Source organism: Hippichthys cyanospilos, chromosome 7 (genome assembly GCF_059441005.1).
Source record: "Hippichthys cyanospilos isolate Australia breed blue-spotted pipefish chromosome 7, RoL_Hcya_1.0, whole genome shotgun sequence".
Taxonomy (NCBI): Eukaryota; Metazoa; Chordata; class Actinopteri; order Syngnathiformes; family Syngnathidae; genus Hippichthys; species Hippichthys cyanospilos.
In genome coordinates, this window is record NC_142375.1 from 5,126,909 (window position 1) to 5,147,603 (window position 20,695).

A 20,695-nucleotide genomic window follows, 5' to 3' on the forward strand; every position below is an offset into this window, starting at 1 on the left:
AAGCTTCTACTATCATCATATCCTGATATAGCAAGTGCTGAATACAATTACTAGAAATGTATTTTCAATCAATAAATAATCTATTGGATCAACAAGATAAAACATTACATCTTGTTCAATCCAGGGACGATCTAATCTAATCTGAGGTTTCTCACCATATACAATCAAACATTTCCAAATTTTTCCCAGTATTTATTTATTCATTTTTTTGGATGGCAGGGGTGTTTTGGTTATGGTTTAATTTTTATGTTGTTTTTTTTTCTCCAGCGCAATGAAAGTCAATTCTAGGCAAATTTTGAAAACTGTATTTGTGTGCCAATCTCTCATGAATAGTGAGGTTTGCAGCACAGTAAATAAACGGGTTGCTTAATTTTCATCTTTTCTTTTCATCTGTTTTTTTTTTTTTTTTTAACTTGCCGATCTGTAATGTGCGCAGAAATCCTGATCTGGCATGATTATTTAGTCAGGGGCAATTTACCCTAGTCAGTACAGTGCAAAATGTGTGTTTTTTTTTTTTTATGACAAACAAAATTTTTCTCTCCATCATTTTGATGGAGAGAAAAACGCTGTTTTCCCTATGCACAAGAACAGAGCGAGGTATGGATTTCACCAGAAAACATTGAACTACAGTACACAATTATCAGTTTATAGATACCCGGTCTACGTTGAATTGATCACTCTTCAAGGTATGTCTTGAAATTAAAATTGTTTAGTGTACCCCCCACCACACACACACAAACGTGCATATGCAATTGATTAAACTACTCTGTCTATAAGTTTAACAACCACCGTATCATCCAAAATCAATGAGCTCATTTGAGTGATATGTGATGTGCCTATGGCCTCTCACATCAGCCTTTTGTCCTCCGCGGAAGCTGATGCCATCAGAAATGGAGGACTGGAAATCTGCGATGGTGTAATACTCCGCTTCCACAGCAGGTGGCTCTGGCGGCTTAGGTAACTGCAACCCCTTGAAAGCAAAGCATAAACTTATCTTTAGAAGAAATAAGACGACACTTCGTTTATTAATGTATTCCAAGTGAATTAAAAAAAAACATAACACGAATATTTTCACTAAGATGACTTGGGGCAGTAGGCAGGGGACACCCTGAACTGGTTGCCAGCCAATTGCAGGGCACACAGAGACAAAAGACCATTCACGCACCAAATTATACCTGAGGACAATTTACTGTGTTTAATACACCTACCATGCAAGTTTTTGGAGTGTGGGTGGAAGCCGGAGTGCCTGGCGGGAACTCATGCGGGCTTGGGGAGAGCAAGCAAACGCCACACAGGAAGGCTGGAGCGAAATCTATTTAAACTCAGGTCCCTGAACTGTGAGTGGGAGGTGCTAACCACTGCACTACTAAGCCACCCACCAAATAACACATTTCCACTTAATTAAGATTTACATTTTTAATCTTTTTTTTTTTTAACCTTAAATTTGAATTGTGCTTACTGAAACATTTTAGACAAATCTCTCAACATAAATGTTGATCTAGAAGATGAATTTGCTGGCTGAAAACACATTTGCATCTGTTTTGTTAAAATGTGATCAGTACAAACAGCAACTATATCAGGCTTTTGGCATCAAATTGTCTAAGCTAATTGATGTCTATTACTTTATGCCGTACTGGATATTATATAATATTTTGAATTTGGCCTTCTTATTGTGTTCCTGGGGTGTTTTATAGTCATGCAGAGCATCAACAATGGCGATTGGCTTATTTCTTGTATGTGTTCATGGAAACAAAATTCGTGGAGACAAAAAAAAAAGAAAAAAAGTGGGATCCAGGTCAGAAAAACATGCCTCCAACATATTTTTTGATCCGATACTTAAATTACTTGATGAATCCTTTCAACCCTACCCTGCACCAAAGACCCAAACCAAATTTCGAACTCTACAGTACGAGGCAGGTGTGTTAGCCAGTACAAGCAAGAATTTAACCCGACAGGAAAGCAAGTTTGTGAGATGCCTTACCAAATTGGTCTCTCTCCTTGGAGGAGGTTTTTGCCTCAAATTGGGAGACCCTAAAAAATATTCAGAATGATTAAAATGACTCAAAGTTCTTAACGCCTTTCACTACCGTTGGCACAATGCATCCCACAGCTTTTCAGAAAGTGGAAGTGGCTTTTCCAAACACAACAAGCAAGCCAGTGCTGGGGCCCATTGTCAAAAAGCTAGCTTGCGTTGTACATTGTTTCCACAATTAACCATGTAGTACTAAGGAAATATAGTGATAGTTTGTGCTATTTATCTGTGTTACTATAGATTACGCTGATTACCTTGTAGGTGTTTGTTAATAATTTTCACCTCACGTTTTCTGTCCAAGTATCGTTGTCTCTGAGATATACAGTGTCTGTTTTATTTCTTGGTGGGAGAATGAATCCCGGTGGTATATATAGGTGTAATGTCTATTTATACGTGCAATTGTTGGGTTTTGGCAACAAAGTAAGTTCCACTTCTATGACACGTTTTTTGTGCAAGTATCAATTTCTATGAGAACTACAGTTCCAATGGTATTTTCATATATATGAATAATATCCTACTATAGACCTAAACTATGGAATTGGGAATTTTTTAACAAATTTTCCAAGTATCCTCGGCTTATAAATAAGTAATACATGCCATAAGTTTTATTTTTTGGGGAAAAAAACCCCCCAAAAGAATCGGTAGTGAAAGGGTTAAACAACATTCACTATAGAAGCAAACATTTAACTTGAATCTATTTTTAGTTGGAGAGCAAAAAGATATCCAGAGCACAAAAGCATTATAATCTCCTAGGTTTTTTTTCATTAGGGAGAGAACAAATATGGCTTACATACATAGTCAAACCCCATAGAGAAAGAAAATGAATTAAGATAAATGCTAATATTCACAAATTCGGACTATCAAATCCCACATTGCAGGGTTTTTGGTTTTTTTTTGGTGAGGGGACAATATTGAACATACTGACCGTGTTCAACTCTGTGCGGCGCTACTCTGGCAATGGCTGGGGAACCCGGTTCGCCTCTCGCTTTGGCTTCATTCCGGGCAGAGCTTGCGGCTGCTATTCCAAGACACGGACTGTTGGTATCGCGGCCCGCGCTCAACCTCCTGCCCGTCTCAGCATTGATCTCAGCGCTAAAGGGCATGGGCAAGCTGATCTCGCTCTTCGAGATGTGGCGCTCTGGTGTGCTGTTACCCTCGCCGTCTGTCTGGATGTCCTTTTCGCTGACGGATTTCTTTTGTAAAAGACTGCTGATCTCCATGATGTTACCAATGATCTCTACAGGGCCTGACAGCGTTTTCTTGCGAGGGGAGAAGTCTTCTTTCAGCTTTTTCAAGTAGGAGGCAGGCGCCCAACCTTCTTTCCCTAAATATCTGAGCACAAAAGTATAGCTTTAGTGCAAGTGAAAGGGCCGCACACAAATAAATAGAGCAAGTTATTGTCTCATAAAAGTGTAATGTTTTGAGAATAAAGTCGAAATATTATTAGACAAAAAAATGAGTATTAAACTAGTGACTAACAGCTGCTGTAATTCTCTGGGCCAGTGATTCTCAAAGTGGGGTTTGTGGCCTGTCCATGAAATAGTTTGGGTGTTTTGGAACTGATTTAGTTTATCTTTTAACAGTTACAGATTTGTGTCTTGTTTGGCTTAGTCTTTGGTTTTTGGCGCTGCCTCTGTCTGCCGTTGAGAATGCATTTTGTGGTGGGGAGGGACGGTGTGGCTTCAGTTGGGAGTAGTTGCTGTCGGTGCGCACGTGTTGTTCCTTCTCTTTGGGACATCTGGCCCACGAATGTCTGTGAGTTGTGTTTTCTTTGATGGAATGTTGTCATTTATGCTAACATGCCCAAAATGTGTCGTTTGTTGGTCCAACTTGTGACTGTAGATGACATGCTAGTTAATGTTAGTTTTTATCTTCGGCATGTAATATAGTGTTGCCTGGTATGTGTTTAGCTCTTTAGCATTTTTGTTTGTGTTAGGTATTTCCTTTTGATAAATGTTAGCATGTGCAAATATTCACAACTCTTCAATAAAGCAATCAATGGAACCACTTTAATAATTTTTTTTAAAATGTAATAATTTTTAAACTTGTCAAAATGCCTTTTGTGCCTAAAATTGCTTGGTAATGAGTCGAACTTGAAAAGCTAGAGCGGCATTTTGTTTTATTTTTGAAATCTCTCCAGATGCTAAGTTTCTATCTAAGCCTGACACAGACTTCAATGCAGACAGTTGCTTGACTCAGAGGTATTGCAGCAACTCCTGAGCATCTGTCTTGTTGCACAAAGCGTGCAGTAAGACATGCAAACAAAAAAGCAGTTTGGAATAGCACTACATACATACTGTCGTTGATTTGCCACATATACGCCCAGAACCTTGTAAATCAGGGGTTTCCAACCACCAGTCCACGACCCGTGGATCAATTGGCACTGGGTCGCATGAGCCGCACCGGAAATAATGAACTATTTCCGTTTGATGTATTATCCGAGCCTATGATTAATTTTGACAAACCGGACATATTCTTTTGGATTCATTTTGGTCACTTGAGCACAAACATTTTACTCACAAAAAAGTACAAATGTAAGAAACAGATGCCTTTGGGAAAGGGAATAAGCTCAGTCAAGAGACAGGTGATGAGCCTACAACTTTGAAGAAAAAGAAAGCTTTTATCAGGGAACACCAGGAGTCCTACTTGAAAGAATGAATACTCGTGGTAAGGAAGTGCTACTTCCCAGCCAAAATGGATCCACAAACTGGCAAGGAATGGATTCACAACCTAATTGTTACCAGGTGAATCTAGCATGGTCGTGCAAGATGATGAGCTCGCAAATGATGGCATACCTTGACGCTATGTTTGAGATGATGTCTTGATGTCCCATCTATGAGAAACAAGCTGAAGCCTCCCATTAATTTGGCGTGTCTGACGAATTCATATTTTATGTGCACATATTTTTTTGTGTGTACGCCATTCCCCGTCGATGCTAAAATTATCATGTGTTGAATGGGCTGTCCCCTTGTTGGCGCTAAAATCCAAAGCGTTGACACCGCCCCCCCTCAATAAAATTTGAACCGGTCTGTGCTGATAAAAAGGTTGGGGACCCCTGTTGTACATTACTATTGTGATGTACATGTACTGTACATGTAGACAACCAAAGTAATGTGAGTATCTATTGCTGCTATTGGACCAACGCGTCACAACTCACAGTTTGGTGATTTTCCAGTATTTTTATTTTTTTTTATCCAATAGTATGAGTGATCAATCCACATATGAAGGTGTCATTTTACAAGTCATTGACAAATCTATGGAAAATTATTTTACGAACCAATACTGATGTTTGAATAAACGGCTCCTCCGTGAGCAGATTCGGCTCATTTGGGAGTCTCTTGAAAAGTGGATATTTTGCAGATAGAAAGAGTCCGACCAATGGCAGCCATATGTGGAAATCTTTTTGCTTACTTTACATTGCCAAGTTGTACTCACCTAATGTACCACCAGCCTTCTAGGTTCTTTTGAATAACCTCCACGGTGACCCCTTTCTCGAAGCTGACTTCATCCTTCCCTTCACTGGTATATGGCTGGACGGTTACATATTTCTCTTCTAAAGACAAATAGACGTGAAGTGAGAAGAGAAAAAAGGGAGAAAGCGAGATAAAATTTTGTATTTAAGGGGGTTTGTCAACCACCATGTTTTCATTACTTAATTAGGTTTTTATGCCCTGACCAAACAGTATTTTGATTAATTTTGGATTTGTGGGATACAAATTAAGCAGTATAATCTATCCGTTTTTATCCATCTTAGGGGTGGCATTTTGCCTTGTATGTGAATATCACATGACCAAACTCAGAAAACAGTGCATAACAAGAGTCCTGAGCAACTGTGATGTGATTTTCAGTCTACAGCACTTGGAAAAATGGCTGCCCGTTGAGATGATATAAAACGAGTGGATTTTGTTGCTTAATTCATATTTCACAAATGCTACCCTAACCCTGTTTAGTTTATTAGGACAGATTATGTTTACCATTTTTCCTTTCTATTTCAACATATTGTGATGACACAATCTATTTTATGCTGTCCTTAAAAAAGGTAAACATACCCTTTCCCAGCAATCACTCCTGTGTCTGACTGATGCAGCACTCGTCTGACCTAATATGAACACATTTTTTTTTTTTTTTATCAGCAAATATTCTATGCTCAGTGTACCCCTAATATTGTTAGAAATCGCCTTGAGACAACACATCTTGCAGCATGACGCTCTTGAAAGGTTTTTTGATGCAATTTGAGATGACAGATGGAAGATTTCTCAGGGAAATAGAACTCATCTCTGAAGGGTGTTTTTCTTGGGTAAGGAATGTAACGACAAATTTATTATTCCTCATCATGTAACTTTGCATGCGGTCAAGTTCAGTAATGCACATCACATCAGACTGGGCATGGAGTTGGGTTCTCAAAGAAAAGCGTGAAGATGAGAAGCATGCAGGGGGATGAAGTATCTGCAGATGAATGGAGAATAATAATTGACATAGCTTCTGCACAAATCTACGTCATCAATATGTAAGTGTGTCTACTATAATTGTGCTTTTTAGGTGAGAGTATACTGCATTTTTATTTTAGGCCTTGTCAGTTGCTCGCTTCCCCATATATAGGTGAGGTTGAGAGACTTTGTTTTGATTTTTGTTTGTCACAATCATGTTTACATGCAGTCATATTCGGAATAAGGTTTTCTTAATGTCAAAATTCGAGATTCTGAAACTTTTGGGATACAGTGTCCCCTCGCTGCTCCGCGTTTCACCTTTTGCACCCTCAGTGCTTCGCGTTTTTTTTTTTTTTCATTTAAAAAAAACAGGTATATTGCGGAGAGATGCTCTGTTCCCTGCATGCCAAACACGAGTTAACTGTAACTGCACATGCCACGACTCTTCGGCCATCGACCTAGAGCAGTACACGTATTTACTTAAGTTCTAAATTATTACACCGTATACAGTAATTGTACAGTTATTCTCATTTCCATCCCTTGTCTGCAGTCACGTAAAATGGAGGGTCAAAGTTGCCCTTGGAGTAATGGCCCTCAGACGTCTAACTTAAGAGGAGCCTATAGCTGACCAAACATGATAACAGGCAGTTTGCACTTGAAATTCCAAATTATTAACAACACTGACCCCGCCTGAGCAGAAAAGACACTGCCCATTCTCTCGGCATTGTGTGTTAAGTCACACTCTGCCTCTCAATCCTATTACTGCTACAACTCTCTGTTGCTGTTGTTGTTTCGTGGTGGTGGCCATCTTGAGAATGACGTTATGAAGGGGGAGTGGCAGACACGGGTAAGAGGTGCAACTTCAGTCAACAAACTTTCACTTCATGGTTAGAAAAGGCGGTGACAAAAAAATCTCACGTTCCATAAGAAATTAAACCCCCAATGCGACAAAGGTGAGATTTCATCATTTATATGCATATATTTAACTATGAAAAGCCTTTAATATCATGATAATGGGCCCCTTAAGCAATCATTTCTCCCCTTGTTCCAAAAGTGTGGCTTTATCCTGGGTCCAGGTGTGTTATTCCTTGAAGAAATCAATATTCAAATTAGGCCAACTAAGTAGCAATGTAATGGGTGTGGATTTTACTATTGCAAGTGTACACCCTCATCCTTCAAATTTTAAAAGGGTTATTGTATTGCATGTAAGCGCAGTAAATAATTACACAAACTCTACGAATGGCTAGATCCCCACACAGAGCAACGGAGAGAGCTGAGTGGGTCCTGACAGGGATTCTATAAATCTGATTAGGAAACTGCGGTCAGTAATGGCTCTCTGTGATTATACAACGCAACTTGCCAAGCACAGGCAGAGTGGCTCTCATTGTACCTTAGAAGCTTGAAGCTTAGAAGCAGGAAGATAAAACAGCTTTATAGATTTACTCAGTAGAAAACCAAGATGCCAATCAAGGTCAATGAACTGGTTTCTGTGCATGTGATCTGGAATAGAATTTTTTTTTTTTTTGTGGGACGAGCTCTTATTTTACTGTCAAGGTTTAAACTTCTTGTCCTATTTGCAGAACAAGTGATTTGTTTTCATGTTTCTTCTTTGTCAGAAGAGCTAAATCAAACTGTGCCTCAAAATGCCAGCAGAGATGTAAAAGTGCATTCACCCATCTTATCACTAACCCTGCAATTCATTATCATACTAAACAGTTGTGCCCCCATTCACAAAGCATAGGCGAGACAAAGAGGTGAAGGACAAGACAATGAATGATCGGAATAACCAATCATCAGAATAATGACTTTGCATTTTTCTGATTTGTCCTTTTTCACAAAATGACTTTTGTTTGCCAAATAGTCACTTCCGTATGCTTTTGGACACACTTAAGGTTTTCCATTCCTTTCCACACATCTTAGCGCGAATTCCCTCTTGATCCCATGTGAATTGAATGTCACATCAGGAGGACTAACTGACCATAAGTGACCTCAATCACACAGAGGGCATGCAATGTCTCTCACAGGTTAATGGTCTGAATTCGTCATCATCGCCTGTCATAATGCTCTTAAATAGGAAAACTCTGATGTTAGCAAGGTGACATTGATGCGTTTCTCAGCAGTCAATGTTTATCAGTGTTTTTATGAGAAAGTGTAGGGTTTCAATGTTATCGTTTTCTTCCCAATGCATTTGAATTGTTGTCAAATATCTGTGGCTACTGATGGGCTGGACGAGTCTCAAGCCCACATGAATAAGATGAGGTTGACTGTAAAGTAAGTAAGAGAGAACCATTGGAGAGGGGAGCAAATTAAGATTAGTATGCTTCTTTCTACACTTTTCAGAACATTATATGTGATTATTTCCACCAGCAGGATCTGTTTATCCTGTACTGATCTGAGGGGTTGCAACTAACAATTATTTTAATAATACATTAATTTGCTGAATATTTTGTAGAGCAATCAATGAATTAAAAAAAAAAAAACATGTATGATTTTCATCCCTTCATTAAAGTATTTTTTTCAAATGGATATTTCTGGGGGTTTTTTTGTATTATTATTTGGTTGCTTGATTGTTCCTTAATGTCAGAAAATCTGAAAAAAAAATACAGATCGTAGTTTTCCAAGGTAAACGCAGACATTTGCAAATGTCCACACTGCTTTCATGTAGGATTAAAGGAATGGAAGGATATTTCTAGTTGAGAGGCTGTAAGACTTTTCAGACAATTTTTGGTCTTCAACGAATGAATTATTATAAACAATGAATTTGGTAATCAATTAGTTATGCCTAAATTGATTAATCTTTACGCCTCTGTTGATTTACATATTTATTAAGGGACGTGGAGAGGGAAGAGTTTGGTACATCAACATTTCTGCACTGATTGTGATGTACAATGCATGTGTACACAAGATTCATACATGTGGTTTTTTTTTTGTGGGTACAATGTTATCTGGATGTAGCCATAAGCTGGGTTTCAGTAATAATGTCTTTGTGCATGAGACTCCAGGTCATAAACCTCAAAAAAAGTCTGCAATCTCTGCTTGTTGGTCGAATTGATAATTAGCATGTCTGATTTTCCATATCAACTCAGACCTTCCTATATAAAGTTTGCATGTTTTTCAAAAGTTGATTTTTTGCAAGCACGTCAGGTTCATTAAAGACTCTAAATTGTGCAATGGTGTGAAGGTGAGTGTGAATGGTTACTTTGTCTCTGCCCTAGGTTTGATTGTTTACCTGTAACAGGTGCTTTGTTGAAAATAAAAACATTTCACAGGAGGTTTGAGAACCACCGATGTACAGCTTGTGTGCTCCGTGGATTTACACAAGTCAGTGTAGCAGTTAAAGCATTTGCATGTGAGTGGCCACTGTGTCTAAAAATTCACCTCTGCTCTGTTGGCGGTTGACAATACCCCCAAGTGTCCATCGACGATCAAGCCTCTTGAGGTGGGCCTTGCGTCTTTTAGTCACTGATGAAGAGGATGGTGATGATGATGATGAGAAAACAAAAGGAGCGGGTAAGGAAACAAAACAAGAAATGTGGTGTTAGTAGGCGGGCAAATCAAGAATGAAGTCAGCTAATCTATTTCAAATCCAAGTTCAAAGTTGTCAGTCAAACGAGGTTAGCAACTGAAATATGTGGTTAACATTTGGGTTCACCCACTGTAAAAACATTTGTATAAAAAAATAACACAAAGTGGGTCTTTTTTTTATTGACCTTACTGTTACGAGAGTTAAGCAGCAGTATTTATACAGCGATTATACAAGCACAACAAATTTCACGATGATTCATATCAATAAAACTGTATTTTATTATCTTCTTATTTTCTCAAAAACTCTACTTTCACTTCAATCAAAATTAAGAAATATGACTAGAGTCAATCTGAAAATAATTCACAATGGTACCTGATTTCAACAGCACAGACAACAATTAATCGAGCTGTATTTGACAGTATAGTAAATTCAAAGTTTTCGTGACAAGAGACGTTCATTAGAAGAGGTACCACTACATATTGTATCCACACATATTGTACAATGCAGTGTGGTGTACAGGATAAACTATGTACCCTATTTTTCGGACTATAAGCCGGGACATTTTCCTCATGTTTTGAGCCCTGCGGTTTATAGTCCAGTGCGGCTTATCTGTGTTTTTTTTTGTTTTGTTTGTTTATTTTTGTTTGTTTTTGCTAGCCAACCAGCAAGCAAATGTGTGTATCTGTTTGAGGTGTCAATTTATGGAACAACTATCAAATATAATCAATGGCTGTGCTCAAAAAGAGTTAAAACAATATATATATATATATATATATATATATATATATATATATATATATATATATATATATATATATATATATATATATACTGTATATATATATAAATTTAATAAGAGAATGTATACAATTGGGGGTAAATTTGTGATGTGTATATTTTACATAGAGTACACAGTATATGTGATTTTATGTATTTATGATGGTATATGATTTGTGTAAAATGTGTTATGTTCACTAAAATAAACTATCAAAAAGGGAGACAAAAAAAGATGCTATTTAAGTATTGATTTTGAACTGATATTTAACAGATCGTTCATCCATCCATTTTCTATAAATATGTTTGGACTAAAATTCAGGCAAGTTCATTCTGTTAAAGAGAAGATGTTGCTGTTTGCAGATAATTACAAAAAAGAAAACAACTAAAAAGTTATAAACTTCATATACTTTATTTTTGTATAAAGATCTGATGTTATTCACTGTGGCTTACAGTCCAGTGCGGCTTATTCGTGACAAAAATCATTTTTTTTGGCTCATATTTTGCTGCCGCGGCTTATATACCGGTGCACCTTATAGTCCGGAAAATACGGTATATTTCACATCCATCCTCACATGCAAATGACTTTCTTTAGATTCAGAGCAAGGGGAACATATGACAGAGTGCATAGCTCATCCCAACATGAGCCCTTTCACGATGATGCAACTGCTGTCATTTTCATGGTTCCTAATTTGCAAATGAAAGTGTGGCTGTGCATTTCGCTGTGTGGTTCAATCTTCCTCTCAACCAAAACTTGAAATGTGAAATAACGTTGCATATTGCTCACAATAAACACAGAATGATTCTTGTCCTCATTGTGTTGTGTTTGTTTCTTTCCACATACCCTCTCCTGTCCTGGAGGTGCCTAAATCCAAATCGTCTCTTGTTCCACTTTGTGAATCAAGATAGGTGGCAGGCACCCAGCCTTGCTCCTCTGCTGTGCTGACAAACCACCAACCTTTATAGAGATGAAAAAAAAAATAATGATGTAATATCTGAAAATGGGATTAATTTGCAATCTCGCTGCATAGTGTGATGGAATCTTCCAGAGGTGGGCACGTCAGCACTGGCGGACTGTCCATCAGTCCGCTGCCAACGGACGCCCGTTTTACCGATCGACAGACAAATGACGGGAAGGCTAAAAAGGAAAAAAAAAAGGGGGCTTAAAAATGTTGGAATTACAATTTTCATCTGTCGTTTTAATCGTCAGGATAAGCATTACATCAGATGTCCGTCAGCCCACCATGTCCCTATTCACTTATTGAAATAATTCAACTGACTTACATGTTTATCGGCAATATTGCTGCATCTTTAGAGTACAAACAGCAATAAGCCTGCGGTCAGTGTGACAATCGTCACTTTACAGAACCACCAAGCCATGGACAAATCCACTGGAATAGACTGGGTTGGTTCAGTTCACTACTGAAAGATGTTGACTTTATTTGAGATTTCTTTGTAGTTGCTCCCTTTCTTAGTCCTGGTCAACTCATACTGTACACAATCTCTCCGATCAAAAAGTTAAAAGTAACATTTAGAATTAAGTGTTAAGAGACTTTTTGTGTTAAATTTGCTTTTTAAATGTATTTTACATAAAGAAATTGCTTAAATGTAGCCTTCTCGTGGTGGCAGAAAGTTAGGTAAAAATACACCGACGGCCTGACAATCACAATTTTGTCTGGCTTGAAAAAATGACACAATGACGATGAGTGAAAGGGGGCGGCGCTTTGGACAAGAAAAACAATGTAAGTTGCCCACCTTTTTTATCCGTCTTAAAGTTTTGTCTGATGGAATTTATGATCTGTATTATTGCAAGTTTGATGCAGGATAAGTATGGCCAGTAATGTGACAATCACAAACAAACTGAGTCTTTTGAACAGTTCTTAACTGTGTATAGTGCCATATACTGGAGGTGTCAGTGTGGTTTTTAGTTCAGGAATAAGCACAAAAAAAGTCACACAGGGACCGAGTGGAGAAAGAAAAGAGGGGCAATGGTGGAGCAGAGTAGCTGCCGAAGAGATGGTGTAGAAAGATGTGTCAAGATTTTGTCAAACCATTTCAGATGCAATGAACACACGTATGCTAGCCAATTTGTGTAAAGTGTTTGTATCTTTATATTTACTTGTGTTTCAGATGCCACTAAACTATTATGCAGAAAACTCATTTTTTCACAAAAAGCATCCCCCCCCCCTTATTTTGTCCAAAATAACTTTTGTGTCACTAAAGTTAGCTACTTTCACATGGTGATTATGAAAGAACGGAATAAGGCAGAATCTTACTTTCTTTTTCTAACTAGAGATTGAATCCATTCTTTATTGAGACATAACAGACAATATTCCGTCGGCCTTGAAAATAGCTCAATTGACAGGCAAATTAAGGTTTGCCTTTTCAGATAACATTTATCACTGAAAGATTTAAACGCAAACCGCCTGCATGTTCCTACTTGAATGCTCTAAGAACTTTGGGTCATGGTGGAGGAACATCAGTTTTTTTCCAAAAGCACTTAAATTACACACAGTGTATATTTGCTATTGATTCTGAGCAAAATTTGCCATATTTGCACATGGCACAAGGACACCCTAGGCTGCAGTTCCATGATTGACTCGGTGGTCATGTCATCAGATTTGCAGCCGCATGTTTTGGTCAGCTGTCATCTGATCACCACATAGTGGTGTGTTGATTCAGATGGTAGAGGAGGATGCGGGTCAGACCTGGCAGACCCAAGCGTATCGTGAGGTTTTGCTGGGAACGTCTGGCAGAGTGCCTGGTCAGAAGGAAATTCAACTTCAATTTCTGCCAATTCCCAGAGAGGTAGGGACAGGCTTAGTCGGAATGGACCATGTTCCGTCCGCGCAACCTTTGTTCAGGCGGCCGACCAGAGTTGTGGCTGTAAGGTGGTCGGTGTCTGCCGTGGCAGTAATCGGCGAACCCACTGGTAGACACCAGTTAACCAACTGGCCAAGCGGAGTGTTTTTGGTGGACGCCGAAGCAAATACTGAGGTGTGGAAAGAGTTCTGAGAAGCAATAGAAATCAACTTCCTATCGGCTGTGAGGAAATTTTGGGCCACCATCTGAATTCTCAGGGGGGGGGAGCCGTGCACCATTAAAACTATGTACAGTGGAGATGGTGAGCTGCTGACCTCAACGCAGGACATTGCGAGCCAGTAAGCAGAATGCTTCAAAGACCTCCTCAGTTCCACTGACACGTCTTCCATTGAGGAAGCAGAGTTTGGAAACTCCGAGGTGGGCTCTCCTATATCTGGGGCTGAAGTCATGAGGTGGTCAAAAACTCCTTGGTGGCAAGGCCCTGGGAGCGGATGAGATGAGTCCGGGGTTCCTAAAGGCAGCTCTAATAAACGTATTAATATGAAGCTAGCCAAGCCAAATATAAATACAAGAAAAAGCTGACTTGGCTCCATCCAGATGCAGTGTTTCACAACAAATGACAACAGCTGTGTCATTCCTTTATCATTCTGCTTATTTGCAATTAAGCTTTTTACCTAAAACCATTAGCTGGACAGTATGGGTAGTGTATTTTTTCCCCTCCGGTTGACCTATATCATCAGTGTGATTTGTATGAACGACCTTCGTCCCACCGTTGCTGGGTGTGAATGCAAACTTGCGGGCTACACGCAAGAATTTAGGATGCGAAACGTTTGACTATTGTAACATTCCTAACATTAGTTATCATCTGGCAGCCCTCATGGGCTACAGGTTGGAAGCTTTAAAATATTATGCGTATCATTACAGGGAGTTTGCAGCCTAAAGCACTTCCACTACATTACCACTAGCAAAAAAAAATAATAGTATAGCGCACATCAAAAACCAAAAGGAGCTAATATACAGTTCTACGCGTTATTATTGCAGACTCGTCTCATGGTGAAGATACAACCACATTGGGGTCATTAAAAATATGAAACCCTACCAATAATAAAGAATGATTTTGACAACCTTATACTAGTGGCAGGATAAGCATACTCAAGGCTCGGGAGTCTCACGATCCCCGTGAGATAGGCTTGAGACTGGATAGCTGGCTTGGTTAAGGAACACAGAGTGGCAAGGGAGTTTCGACAACCAACAACCTGTATTAATTGTAATGGTTCAGCATTGTGTTTCTCCTTTGTAATTTTGTGTCACCAGGAATGCTTAATGGGTTGATTTTTTTCCCCCCTTTTAGGTGCAGAGCACACAAAGAAAACCAAATTTAACATATCTTCACACTGCAATATGTCATACTAATGAGCCCTTTGAGAGAAGCTTTCATCGAGGGGCATCTTCAGGAACTAATAAATGTAGGCCATGCTAATAAGTGTGGGAGACAGCTTTTGTACTAAGCCATTGGAAGGAAAGACAGAAGACCAATGGTGTGCTGGAGCATTACACAGACTTCCCTTCCCATTTGGGGATCATTATCTTGTTTCTTGCTCATGTTTTTCAACAACATATGACAGAAATATGTCACAAGGGAAGACCGAGCGGTGAATATTTCAACTTCTAACTAGGACAAAGTCCTCTAGTGTAATGCAGGCCGTTTTGCAAAGAAAGCAGAAAGGAGAAATAATCGGAACATAGAACATAAACACAGTTTCGTTTTGATGCCAAACATCACATCATATTAGCGACTAAGGAGGCTTCATGTTAAAGAACTGTAATAGTTAGGTATGAAACAGTTTGTTAAAACTCAGTTTGTGAACTGAAACATAAACATATGAGCCACGATTGGTCATTACCTGAGCCTTGCGCCACAGTTACGTCATTTTCAGTCAACAGCAAGTGGTAAAATGGCTACCATCAGAGATGAATAAAAATGGGTTGATTTTGCTGCTTCATTCTCATTCCAAAAACGCAGTGTTAATTACAGTACTGTATTTGGAATACTGAGGTCACATATTATATTAAGAACATATTATTGTAAAGACATTTATTGACTTGACTTTTTTTTTTTTTTTTGCACCAGATCAAATTCAAAGGGCTTTTTTTAAGTTCAGGTTTATAAGACAGAGGTTAACTTTTTTCTGTATTAATAGTAGATCAGAAGAATTAAGAGCAAGCAAAATATATTGCCCATGATATTATTGTGAAAGTTTCTTTTACACAGTGCAGCCTTACATCATTGCAATTCTCTTAAAATCAAAAACAAAAATCTATTGGGCAAATGTGGTCATTCGCTTTCTCTCTGAATCAGAGGATAGGATTCAGTCATGTCTGTGGCTGCATCTGAGGAGACATAACATACAGTCTCCTGTCCCAGCAAGAAATTTATGAGCAAGATGTACTGAAAGTCCATGTCCCGAGCCTGGAAATGATTTGCCGTATGACAAGACTGCCATTGGAGGAGCAGCAATTTAACAAACTATATGTAGGCTTATGCAACTTCGTGACTAAAACATAAGTAAAGTCAAGCAACAACCTCATGACACCGTCAAGTTGAGCGAATGTTCATTGTACTAGTGACAAAATGTTAAACATCACTAATGCCCCAACCACCTACATTACTTGAGAGCTGATAAAAGTTTGCCCAATTTTTGATATTCAACTAAGCATTCAGTTCTTTCATGTTCCTACCCCGCACCAAAGCTACAATAAAGAATTATGAAAATTACACGGTTAGTATTACACAGGCGGTATGTGTAGCAACATTTCAAAAACTGCTGTATCTGCCAAAAGATCATGGCCGCATTTGCAATTGCTTTAAATGTATTTGGATAAGAAGTGCAAACAGCTATACAGTATTTCTTTTAACTGTTTATGAGCGTCTACACATACCATATTCCACGGTGATGATGTCTATCCATAAGTGTTCTGTGATGCAAGTGCAGATTTCTTAGGTTTAAAAAAAAAAAAAAATAGCCCATTGTGCCTACTTTTAGTAAAAATGTTAAAACAGCACTTGAAACATTTACATTCCATTCACATTAGAAGTCAGGTTTGTTTTTGTAGTGTGAATGGCTACATTAAAAGATTGGATTTTACCAATTTGGAAATGGGCATCAAATCGTGTGAATCTAACTTTTAATTAACCCCAGATCATTTATGTGTCTGATTTATGCAAGATTCCAGGTTGCTGTAATTGTTGGGGAGGGAGCAACCATCAAAGTTTGTACAGAAGAAATACTGTAGCAGCAGAAAAAGCAAACATTCCTCAGTTGACAATCCTCACAAAAACTTGACATACATAATTTGCGAAGCAATAAAACATCCCTAAAATAAATCTGGTAGACTGTGGGCAGTTTTTGGGGGATAGCATAAGAGTGGCCTGTCAACACAATTGGTCCAGCCCAGGCTGTTGAATTAAACGACTGTTCTTCAAAGGTTTGTAGCGTGTAGTGTATATTCTTTGCTCTGCAGCAAAAGAAACAATACCATATGTTTTCATCCACAACATACATTCGGGCTGAACAGTGAATTGCATTTGCAAAGTAATCGCAAAGACTGCTCTTTGAGTTGTCAAGAGGTCAAATATTCGTACCAAAAGACAGATGTAAAAATGTTTAATGATGAGACATCCCTGAGTGGTAATGCCCGCTGGTCCCTATTTGTTCTTGAAAAATAGAATGTCATTCGTATGCATTATCTACCTATTAGTGTTTATCTGTCTATATCATAAATTGAGTGAGTAATTAAATCCACATTAACATGTTTCACGAAACAAAATATAGTGTTCCCTCGTTTACCATGGTTAATGGGGACCGACAACCGCCCACGGTGAAATACGTGAATTAGGACACCCCTCCCTCCAGGAATTTTTGTGCGTGTATATGTGGGACTTTTTAAGAAGAGAAATGTATTCATACTTTATATATTTGAGGAAAAGATGACTTGGCGCACACATATTTACTTAAATCTTTAATTATCAAATCTCATACCATAACTGTACTGTTATCCGCTCCCGTTTCCATCCCTTGACCGTAGCTGGGGAACATTGACGTAGGCGATAACATGATAACAGGGAAGCAGAGTTTACATTCCAATTCCAATGTATTCCTATGTCTTTACCTTAGTATCTTATGATGCATAATAGATAAGTTTACTATGTTGTTATGGATGGCATGTTCAATAATATATTCAAAAAGGACCCTGCTAATCAAATCACAATCTTTCAATGTGTGTGTGTGTGTGTGTGTGTGTGTGTATGGGGGGGGGGGGGGGGTAAATCACAACGAGATTATTTAACATAATCGTTCAGCTCTAATCTATATCATGGTTCTATAATCATTCTATCCATCATTCGTTTTGCTCAAGGTCATGGGGAGCAGCAGACTATAGCTGACTATAGCTGAAAGGCAGACAACAACCCAGGATGCTTGCCAAGCAAGCCTTACATTTTTTTTTTTTTTTTTTTAGAGCAGCTCACAAATAATGCGATTCACAGCCAGGAGAGGAGACACAAGCAGACTTTCCTTCTCACCCACAAATTAAACTTCATTCTTTCACTATGTTGTAAGAGTGTGTTGACACTGAACCGAAGCAGCTGTGACTTTTGTCTCAAAACAAAATTAGTTGTTCATCCCAACCCATGTCATTTGTTCCATCTAGCTGTGTTGCATCTAGCAGGGTAAAACGAAAAGACAACAGGGTAAAAATTGATTTTAGCATCGTCTATAGCTGCTTCAAAGATATAACACTCCTTCTCATAACACATTGAAAAACCTAAGCTCTCAGATCAACAAAAAGACTATCAGCACGCATGTACAAATGCCAAAAGATGCAAGGGTCTAAGGATGACGACGGTGCGTTCTTTGAAAGGGGAAAGTGATTGTTTCCCAAATAAATATGCTTGTTTTGAAATTGTGATCAACTCATCATCACCATTCGTGCTCAAGTTCCCAGACAATCACCAAAATTCAGAGATCCACGCTTTGTGAACAGCTGTGGTGCGTGTGTGTGATGGCTCTTTGTCAACGCTGCTTTTAGGATTTAAAATGTGGCGACTAAGATTTGCATCTATGGCCTGAAAAAAATAAAACAAATGATGCAGGCACTCAAATCTCAAGAGAAATCAATCAGAATTTGCACCCCAAAAAACTGCCAAAGATCTACCAGACATATTCATCTTTAAAAACTCTTACAGAAGGAAACTAAAGGAGACAAAGAAATATGATGCCTACATAAATGAAGTCATTCTCGAGAATACATTAACTTCTCCAACAAAGCCACATCAGATGCAGCACTTTCCCGGTGCAGCTGCTTTACTCTGTCAAGTTTCCATCCTCTTATGTGAGTCAAAACAAAAGATAGAAACAACAGAGACTGGGTTCATTGTTCTTCAAACATCACAAGCAGAGGATGACTCAGAATCCTAGATATAAACATCATCACTCAAAAACGGTGATTGTACATCTTGCAGTGAAAAGAAGTGAAAACTATAGATAAAAAATATACAGTAAATTCCTTAATCAAACGGGGCCTTCATCAGGTATCACTCTGTGTCATCCCGCAGTGTTTGACATGATCTGTTAGTGAACCAACCCAAAAAATACGCTATGAAGGTCTGTAAAAACTTCGCTTCCTCTTTCCCAGAGCAATGTCTGCTGGATGTCTTATTTTTTTCCAGTACCGGCATAGTGAGAACTAAAGATTTATTTTCAGGAGGAAAATACAACAGCAGCAGTTGTTTGGAAAATATTTTGGACTTGAGTCAATGGAGTAAGCAAGCCTAATACCAGCCTACAGTAAGACACATTTATGTTTGACCCTGTTGCAGCCAATGTCAGAGGAAGCACACCTGAGAAATCTCATTAAAAAAAAAAAAAAAAGAGACGGATGACACCATGACTAAAGAAAGGGAGGTTTCAGAGGCTCTCAGATCTTTTACTTTCAATGTGCAAAATAGAGTGCATATTTCATGCATGGGCAGATCACCACCAAATAAATTGAGCAATCTTGGTTGAGAAAACGTTCTGCACAGTTTGAAATAAAAACACTACTGGATGACAAAATTATTGACCTTCACAATGGAGAGTAGACTGGAACATATGCGAGGAAGAAAATTCTTATGCCTCACTATACTCTAGACCAGTGGTTCTTAACCTGGGTTCGATCGAACCCTAGGGGCTCGGTGAGTCGGTCTCAGGGGTTCGGTGGAGCCTCCGCCGCAGAGGTCCACCCCTCAGTCTAGTCTGCAGTTAGTGGGCACAGTCATTGAAAGCGTCCTGCTCTGAGATTTGAGTGAGACCACCTCCTCAGTCGGGACCACACACCGGAATTAGCCAGTTATCTCCCGAGCGCCGATCCAGGCAAATAAGCTCCTGCGGCCGGCGATCGACCGGACTCACTCAAATGATATTTTATTTTTTTACTAAAGAAGGGTTCAGTGAATGAGCATATGAAACTGTGGGATTCGGTGCCTCCAACAAGGTTAAGAACCATTGCTCTAGACTATGTAAACACTAACTTCATGTTTAATACCAATAATAATAGCAATTTAGTTGGTTTGCAGTCAAGAAAGAAGCAACATCTACGACTAAATTCTATTAGGCCAATACAGACATTAAATATGAAACACGAGACTGCAACATGACATGGATATATACATTCAAAGTAGAGTACTCACCACTTTCACTCTTCTCAATCACGTCCACCGTCTCACCGGCCTTGAGGCTGATCTCAGAGTTCTCCTGTCGCTCATAGTTGGCCACAGCCACATACTGCTCCAGTACCATAGGCTCCAAGCTGTCAATCCCTGAGTGGAAGAAAGACGCCGTCAACCGCACTCTTCCAATACCCGCTGCGTCCAAATGGACTCCTGCCTCTGTGCACCCGGTGAGCTGCCATCAGCCGACCCCTGCACTCTGTCACCGCGTTTCCTCCCCGGCCGAGCGCAAGATGAGCTTTTGATTGGACCGCATAGTTCCAAATCTTTAGCCATATGGCTGACGCTATCCCCGGCCAATTGCCAAGCACTAAAGTGCATCAGAGGGAATCAAAACAATACGAGCA

The 20,695-nt window shown here is 39.1% G+C and overlaps 1 protein-coding gene across 2 annotated transcripts in view; it reads right to left on the reverse strand.

The window, feature by feature from the left end:
* The window catches only part of sh3pxd2aa (SH3 and PX domains 2Aa), an 89,161-nt gene that overhangs the window by 9,259 nt on the left and 59,207 nt on the right, over positions 1-20,695 (reverse strand). For both annotated transcript variants that reach the window (XM_088419341.1, XM_088419342.1), the window contains exons 7-13: positions 20,310-20,438; positions 11,604-11,717; positions 9,838-9,921; positions 5,468-5,585; positions 2,958-3,364; positions 1,982-2,031; positions 851-970 (exon numbers count right to left, since the gene is read on the reverse strand). In XM_088419341.1, coding sequence (XP_088275467.1) covers positions 851-970; positions 1,982-2,031; positions 2,958-3,364; positions 5,468-5,585; positions 9,838-9,921; positions 11,604-11,717; positions 20,310-20,438 — 1,022 coding nt within the window. The remainder of the gene's footprint in view (positions 1-850; positions 971-1,981; positions 2,032-2,957; positions 3,365-5,467; positions 5,586-9,837; positions 9,922-11,603; positions 11,718-20,309; positions 20,439-20,695) is intronic.